The following is an 8884-nucleotide window of genomic DNA, read 5'->3' as shown; positions in this document are numbered from 1 at the left end:
ATAATATGTTCTTTTATTATAAAAGGGATTTTTAACTTTAAAAAAAAATGCAAAAAATTAACATAAGGAAATATATTTTGAGAGATGGCATGGCATATTGGGAATATTTTTTGTCAAATGTGGCATTATAGTCAAAGACTCCTATATGTTGATAACTACACTTTAAAGCTTCTGCCCATCATAACACTTTACAAGTTTCATCATAACACTTTACAAGTTTCAACTTCTATCACGTAGGTCTAATTTTTATGTCATCAAATAATTTAGAAGCTAAATATTCTATTCATCATTTCAATTAATGATCATGTCAAAGATTGCAAACATATTTGATTGTGTTGCAATTCTCAAGTATAAGTGGGAGTAATCTTCCCAAAGTTTTAAGACTTAATAGATTTAATTATTTGAGCCTTATTAACATTACATATTGCTTAATTTCTCCTAGTTAATTAAACACTATCATTATTCATATAAAAATTATCTGAACGCCCAATTAAAATTTCAAATATTTTATGATTGATACAATTCTGCTGCCAATCTTGGCTCTGCTATTGCAACAAGTGGCCCTCCAGTGTACCTATCACCATTAGAATACTTGAGAAGATCTACAGTTGATACATTAGGAGGTCCACTCCAGTTGAAGCCATGGAGCAACCTACCCAACAACATCACAGTCATTGTAGTCCCAATTACAATTCCAGGACAAGCACGTCTTCCGGTACTAAACGATATCAATTTCAAATCCGGTTCCCCCAAAACTACCATAGATCCACCGCTTTTCAGATGGCGTTCTGGTTTAAATTTGCGAGGTTCATTCCAAACTTTTGGATTTCGTCCGAGTCCTTGTTTGCTTAGAATCACATGGCTACCTTTCGGGATCATGTAATCACCAACCATTATGTTCTCCACTGAGACATGGGGAGGATTGAAAATTGTAATGGGATGAAGACGAAAAGCTTCCTTCGCACAAGCTTTAACGTAGTTGAGATTTGGAATGTCCGATTCTTGGACTAGTCTTTGTTTGCCTACGATATTGTCCAATTCTTGGGTTGCTCGTTGAAGTAACTCGGGCTGATTTATCATTTCTGATATTGCGAATTCAGCTGCATGCGATGGATTGTCCACTCCTCCCAGCACGAGTTCCTGCATAATTTTGTACGTGAATAACAAGTGTTGAGAAAATTTGATGTGTAACGAATCAAAATAAAAGTGAGAAGAATATATTATTACTAGAGCTTGAGCCTTGATTTCCTCGGTTGTCAATAATGGTTCATTGTTCACGTCTTTGAGAGTGATTAGAATATCGAGTATGTCCTCTACATCAGCACTAGTCTTTGATCCATCTTTTCTCCATTTTTCAATTCTCTTTTCAATGATTGGATCATTATACTTATTCACAATACTCATAGCATCCTTCACCTTTCTCTCGTGTCCATCGATGTCAAGTCCTCTCAACGATGGCATATAATCCGAAACACAAAAAGCAAAAACATACCTAAGCAATGTGAAAATAGCATCTACATGTTCAACTTCCTCGAAACCGGGACCTCCATCATTCCTACCTTCTCCGAAATACCTTGTGTTAAAAACCAATTTCCTCATCAAATTACAACAATAATGGCGCGCGATGTTCCTAACATTCACAAGATCATTATCATTCACATTTTTGCATTGGTTGTAGACATAAAACATAAGGTTATCAGCTTCTTCATTTCTTTTGTTAGTGAGCCATTGATGTTTGTGGGGGGAGAATAATTCGTTGACGAATATTTTCTTCATTTTCTTCCATTGTTCTCCAAAGGGTGTAACTGCTGTGGTCAAGAAACCATTGCTGATGATGTCAGTGGACATGGATATTGGTCTTGATGCAAACTCAGCATCATGTTTTCTTAAGAATTCAAGAGCAATGGTGGGACATGTAATAGGGATAACATGGACATTTCCTAGGCGGATACATGCTATTTCAGTGTTCATTTCTTCCATTATTTTGTGTATCCACCTAGTTGGAGATTTGCTTGCAAGCATTTCAGGAAGATTACCAACTATAGGCCATGGTTTGGGACCTGGGGGCAATTTTGGTATTTTTGGCTTCATACACATCAAATGATATCTTAGGGTTTTGATAGACATAAAGCATAAAAACATAACAAGGAAAAGAGGACAAAAGGATTGAGGGAGTAACAAAAGGAAGCTACAAATGTAACTCATCATAGCTTGGAAAATGATGTTGAGTTTGGTCTGTTAGGACTCCTATATTTATATATATTAACACATTAAACTATTTAAATAAAATGTATACGTACCAAAATCATATTTAAATAATATTCAAGCATATTTAATAATAAATTAATTTTTCAAAATCAAATTTAAACGCATTTAAATATTTATATTTTTAAGTATGTTTAATTTTTGAACATATTTAAAATCATACAAACTGAAATAATATTCAAATAAAATTTAAATATTTATTTCTTACAAAATAAAAATTTATGTAAACTAAAATTAATAATAAAACTGAATATTGTTAAAAAAAAATTATTTAAACGTGTTTGAATATTATTTAGATAGTTAAATCATTTTAGTTTTTTATTGAATGTGTTTGAAAATTATTTAAATGCATTTGACATGGAAAAATACAATTAACCTTTTTTTAATAAGAGAGATGGCCAAAATCCAGAGAAAAAAACAACTACACGGAACTAGTCTAGCAAAAGAGACTCCATTGGAATCATCATCCCAACAAGAGACTAAAATGACTAGAGCGTCATTATAAAAAATACAACTAAAGGTGAGAAAACATCATTCATTGGCTAGAGCATCAGCACATTTATTTGCTTCTCTATAGATATGATTTATTTGGACATTTTAGTGTAACTCAATCATCTGCCGGATTTTCCGTAAAATCGCATGACCTTCAAAGCTCTCCGAACACCTTTTTTAATGGAGTCCACCACTGCCATTGACTACGCGTTGAGTTCCACCTTTTTAAATTGTAAGTTGTGAGTATATTTTAGACCTTCTAGAATTCTCCACAACTCTGCAACAAAGGCCCCACAAGTGCCTAAGTGTTTAGCAAAACCACCTAACCATTTCCCATTTGAATCTCTCATAACACCCCCACACCTAACTTGAAATAAACCCTTGCAAGCTCCACCAGTATCGAGTTTAAAGTAATCGTTTTGGGGGGCTTCCAATTAATGAAGACCAAGTTCTTGGCTACATGAACAGCTATGTTATTCTGATCTCTAGCAGTAGCATAATTCTTTCACATTGAGGGGTCTGTGAAAATTGTCGTCATGAATTTCTTTATTCCTTCATGTCCATAAGCAATGACACGTTATTTCCCAAAAGTCTCTTCAGTTGCTATCTTCGTTACTGGGAGTACTGAGATTGAGATTAACTCATTATATCGAATCCACATGCAGAAAATCGTTAGTAATACCTGAAGGAATAATATTTGTCCAAAATTGCATGGCGATAGGGAAGTTTCAAAAAGTATGAATGGCTGACTCCACACTCCTATCACAGATAGGGAACATAGCATCACTAACCCATATTCTTGAGCAAGAAGCCAAATGAAGTAACAAACACGCTCTAGAACATTCAGTTTCCAGATGCTCTTCCAATCGCATTACCTTTTTTGATCAACGAACTAATCCTCCTTCTTTTGAGTGCATTCGCTCCCCCTCTAATATTCATAGAACCAATAATCATTGCACACCTCTTTTTATCTCCTTCCTTACTTCCCCCTTTATTCCTCCCCCTTGCTCCAAACTATCAATCCTACTAATTAATTTGCTCCTCCCCTCCTCTTCTACAATACCTAAGGCAACAATAGCCGAACACAACTTGCTGCCAATGTCAATCACCATAAACCTCCATTGCCTTCCGTTATTTCTACAAATGTCGGATTCTTCCTTTTGATCAGCGTAACAAACCGATTGAAACCCACTGTTAATGCTACTCTCCACCTCTAGAAAATTCTTCGCTAATTTCCCCTTTAAGGGACCCATGGAAGCTTTTCCCTTGAGTTTGCCCTTCCTTCCCTGAGATGAAATACCACCAACCAAATTAAAAAAATTTCTACCTCCTCCCTTGCTTAATCCTACCATGTCATTAATGAATTTCAGCCTCAATTTTTTCTTTCCCTTCGCCCTTGTGTTGGCCTCCGCAATACCAACAGAACATGCCACCCTGTTGGGAACCTCATCTGAACCGCAGCTAGAATATACAACATTTGTGGCTGCATTCTAAGTTACCGTGTTTTTCCCCACATGGACAGCGTCTGCCATGTTCCTAACCTTCATTAAAGCTTTATCAAAATTCCCAGAATCATTACCCACAGTATCCAGCCCAGAACATCCCTCATAAACCTTCTCATTTTGCAGCTGGACCATAAAATTGTCGCCTGTCTCTTTGTTTATGTCGTACATATTCTTCTCAGTTTCTTGCCTATCAATGTTATCCGAAAATTGATCTATGCTATCCCCCGATATTTTCGTGTTTAAGTCTACGTCCCTAACACTATTATCATCGCACCGGAGATCCTCTGATTCAGAGGATGAGATAGCAGTAGAGGAGAGGGGTTTAGAGTTACCTGTGAAACCGCTGGAGTTCCCCCAAGCATCCTCCCTAATCTTTAATTTGAATGTCTTCCCGTCAATCTTAACTAAGATTCTCGCGACGTCAAAAGCGCAACCCTTCGCAGTTCTCTCGTCAATACATACAAATGTGCCACACGATTCTGTCAGTGCCACAAAGAAGTCAGAATGCCAAGCATGAACCGGTAAACCATACACTCGAAACCACACATCTCTGCATTCATCGATCATATCCTCCTCCCACTTCTTGACATCACTGAACCAACTCCTCCACCAGTCATGCCCCTCCCCGATTAAATCCTATATAAATCCATTTTATGATTCTTCAAGCAAGCAAACATTTCCTCCCATAGGTGTGACTTTCACAACGAACACATCCTCCATTTCCATGTATGTTTGTATGTTGTAAGTTGTTCCCGGTATAGTGACCTTCCCGACATAAGCCTTATCGAACCTATGTCTGTGACTTTCCATTGACTTGTAACAAAACATCTTTGCCCCATCTGCAACCTCATCTGCGACTTTCCCTTCCTTCAATGTACCTCCCACTACGACGTTGGAAAAGGAACGGTTGAATCTCTTCGTATCTCCCCCTCTTTTGTATCCCTCCTTCATAAACTCTGTCTATGGAAAACCTCCTTCTTGCACCTTCTACTGATCACCCGGAACTCCTTCGTACCCCCTTGACCTCTCGCATAGCATGGTAGATTAACATGGATTTTCTTTTTCCCAATCACCACATTATCCAAACGCACTGTTAGCAACCGCCCATCTTCCACCTCCACAAATCTTGCGAATCCAAATCGTTTACCAAATTTGTTTCTTCTAGGCGAAATTTGTTGCTTCTGGAAATTCTAAAACATAGAACGAAGTCACCTCCTTGGATTGAAGAGGCAAATTGCGTTTCCATTGGTCCATCGAAAATGAATCCCACCGCTGCTTCTCCACCCCTGCCTGCCAAAACTGAGTGACCTTCCTCCAACCATCCTCCTGCATAACATACCTCCGATCTCTCATCCGATGAATGTGGAAGAAGAAACCCTAACCCCCTTATAGAAGGAGATTAGAGCGAAAATCCTAGAAAAAAACTCTGCAATCACAAACAGAGACGACCGAACAAAACCTAGAGAAAACCACCGAACCATAAGAAGACCGCGCGATGAACAAAAACCGGCGAGCTCCAAAAAGCCCTAAATCGATATCAGACAACACCTCCTCAACAAGGTCCATGAGCCCTAAAACCAAGAGTTTAAACCGAAATTGAGAAAGTGAAATATATCTTTCTAGGAGCCTCTTCAAGTTTCACAAAGAGAGCACAGTCACACGCGCGGGGCAGCTTACTGGAAAGCTTCCCGAAAAATAGCCTTGGAAAATCGCAATATAGAAGCAGTTGATATAATCATTCCAGCTCTAGCATTAAAACCAACATGAAAAGCCCAACACATGCTGTTATTATAAATACCTATAACTTATTTTACATATATTAAAAAATGGGTAGTAAATTGAGTGTGTCTATTTTTTATTTTATTTTAATTACTTCAAAAATACATATGTATAATAATATGCATATAATTTTAATTTTTCATATTCCAAAATCACTTATAAAAAAAATTGGTTAACAAAGAGGAGCTAAGTCCAGAAATGAGACTTATAATTAGAGATGGATGCAGTAATATTTTAATAATTTGTCCATAAATATAAAAATTCCTTGAATAAAGAAGGATTTAGGAAAAATTGTTATAAGATTAAATTGATTGACAAATTATATAATTTTGTAAATTTATTTTTTAAAAGAGAATAACTTCGTAATGTAATAAATATATAACATAACTAAGGGTACGTTGATAAAAAATATAATGAACGTAAAAGATTAAATGAGATCTTATGATAAAAAAATAAAAAAAGCTCAAATGATTTTATATTTAAGAAGCAATAATAATAACTAATACAATTAAGAAAAACTCTTCAATATATATATTTTTAGCATATATTTTTATTAAATAAAAGTATATGGATTTATATCAAACCTACATAATTTAATAGAACTAATTTGAATTTTAACAAATTAAAAATAATGTGTTAAAAGAATATATTGCTAGTAGTTTAGATCAAATTTAATTGATTGTAAACTTTGAAAAGTGGTGAACTTTTGTTTGAGGAGTGGTCTGTTGGTATGACTGAGCTATCAAAAATGTTGATTGAAAGGTGTAGGAGGATTAGGATTACTATTATTATAAAGCAAAGTAAACAAGAAAGAAACAAACAGAAAAAGGGATATGATTGTTAAAATAGAGACAAATGATTCAGTGTCTCCTCTATCTTGTTGTCTCTCCTCTATGTTGCTAAATGCCACTGTTAAATCATTTGACACCGCACCTTAATGTTTTTATCATTACTTTGATGGGAGACATTTTTGTTTTGATGTCGTTTGTTCTAATATTATTTTTCTTTTTTGGAGATGGTTATCTAGCGGATATTCTAAGTTTAGATCCAATTACTACAATTGATTTAAACTTCCTTTATCCGATGCAATCATTCTCTAGGATCCTCTGTTTGTAAGGGTTGCACCCCTAGTGCGAACTTTATTAATCAATTGCCTATTAAAAAAAAATTACTTTAATATATTATAATTATTTAATTATTTAATTATTTAATTATTAATTAAATATGAAATAATAATTACAAATTAAAAAATAATAATAATAAAAAATACAAATTAGTCGTTTAATGATTTATAATATATAATACATCTTCTTCACTTTAATCGTTCCTCTCCATTAATGTCATATGCTCTTTCCTGAAACTTTATGTTCCATCATTCCGAGCGTGTAGGTCCAAAAACCAATTCAAAAAATCGAAAAAATATTTTTCTGAGTTGTCTCAAATAATGTTTGTAACATTCCTTTAAACAACTTCAGGTGCCTTGTCTAAAAGGGAATAGGCTAACAACTACATTTCTAGAAGAAGAATATAAGCTCGGAGTAGAAGAGTGCAGACACCATCTTCATGCAAGAGTGATTTGGTCAAAGGGAGCTTCATCTCTAACGGTTGCCAACTTGAAGCTTAAACTTTTGGAACTTTGGCCTTCTATAGGGCAATGAGGCGTCATTTCTTTAGGGAAAGGATTCTTTGAATTTACTTTCTTCTTGTTGGAAGATGTTCATAGGGTTCGCTCAGTTAATGCTTGGACTCTAAATCAATGAGTTTTCAAATTATTTTCTTGGACAAAAAATTTTGTTCCTTCAACCCTAAAGCAGGCATCAGCTCAAGTTTGGATTAGAATTCATGATCTCTCACAATAGTATTGGAGACCTAGAATTCTCTTTGCTATAACTAGGAGTGTGGGAACTCCCATTTGCATTGACTCATCATCAAACAAATCCTCTTTTAAAAAAATTTGGGCATTTTGTTAGGGTTCTAGTTGATCTTGATCTAACAAAGGAGTTCATTTACAAAATTCTTATGAGTTTTGTACTCATTGTTATTTTATTGGACATTCCATCATTGGGTGCCAAAGAAAAGAATCAACAATATGGAAAACCTCATTTATGAAAGATAAATATGTTCCTGTTGGGAAGAAAAAATGTCATTGAGATCGAAAAATACAACCAAAAAAGTCATAGGTATTGCAATATCACGAGTTTAGATAATTGTTTTTATTAGTTTACTTTTATGTAACTGAGTGATTTTATGTGTGTCTTGCTTGATTTATAATTATCATTTAATTTATTATAAATCATTGAGTTATTCATGCGTTTTATGAGATGTAGGGGTATTTTTGCAATTTAATAAATAATAGGATTATAGAGTACTCCCTCAAACCTGAATTATAAGCAAATATTCTTTTTTTAGGTTCATTGAGTAATGAATGTATCTGGTCTACATAAAAGACCAGATACATTCATTATTCAATGAATCTAAAAAGAGAATATTTGCTTATAATAATGGCCAGATGGAGTATTAGAAAACAAAGAAATAAAATAGAATTTTAATCAGTTATTAGAGGGGTGTGGGAACAATTTGGAAGTTTTAGGGTTATATTTATAGATAACGTGAGAGGCTTTACTAGTTACGTGCAAAAGTCAGAAGTTGATCGATTATGAAAATAGGTGAGAGCTTCTTCAACCTTCAAAATTTCGAGGTAAGGGAGGAGATTTCTTTACTCATGGGTGGCTTTAAGCAGTCAGGAGAGTAAGTTGTGCTTACCCTCTTATTTATGTATCTTCGTTCTACATGGTCTTCGGCCTTGTTTGTTATCAAAGGGGTTTGGCCAAAACCCCTGAGGT

At 34.9% G+C, this 8884-nt stretch overlaps 1 protein-coding gene across 1 annotated transcript; it reads right to left on the bottom strand.

Moving 5' to 3' along the window:
* Positions 1-348: 348 nt before the first annotated feature.
* On the bottom strand, positions 349-2205 carry LOC131636347 (isoleucine N-monooxygenase 1-like). Its single transcript, XM_058906965.1, has 2 exons — positions 1228-2205; positions 349-1140 (listed from the first exon to the last, which is right to left on the bottom strand). Exons 1-2 carry the CDS (start codon positions 2203-2205, stop codon positions 508-510), a joined length of 1611 nt encoding a protein of 536 aa, XP_058762948.1. The 3' UTR covers positions 349-507.
* Positions 2206-8884: the final 6679 nt, after the last annotated feature.

Source organism: Vicia villosa, unplaced genomic scaffold, assembly GCF_029867415.1.
Source record: "Vicia villosa cultivar HV-30 ecotype Madison, WI unplaced genomic scaffold, Vvil1.0 ctg.001700F_1_1, whole genome shotgun sequence".
In the NCBI taxonomy this organism is placed as follows: domain Eukaryota; kingdom Viridiplantae; phylum Streptophyta; class Magnoliopsida; order Fabales; family Fabaceae; genus Vicia; species Vicia villosa.
Note: the sequence above shows the minus strand (reverse complement) of the source record. Positions and strands in the feature narration are given on the sequence as shown.

Excerpts from the sequence above, each read along its gene's own strand:
- LOC131636347 (XM_058906965.1), bottom strand. The coding sequence starts at position 2,205 with ATGAGTTACATTTGTAGCTTCCTTTTGTTACTCCCTCAATCCTTTTGT. Across the intron at positions 1,141-1,227 it reads AAATCAAGGCTCAAGCTCTA|GAACTCGTGCTGGGAGGAGT; the intron begins GTAATAATATAT and ends AAAATTATGCAG.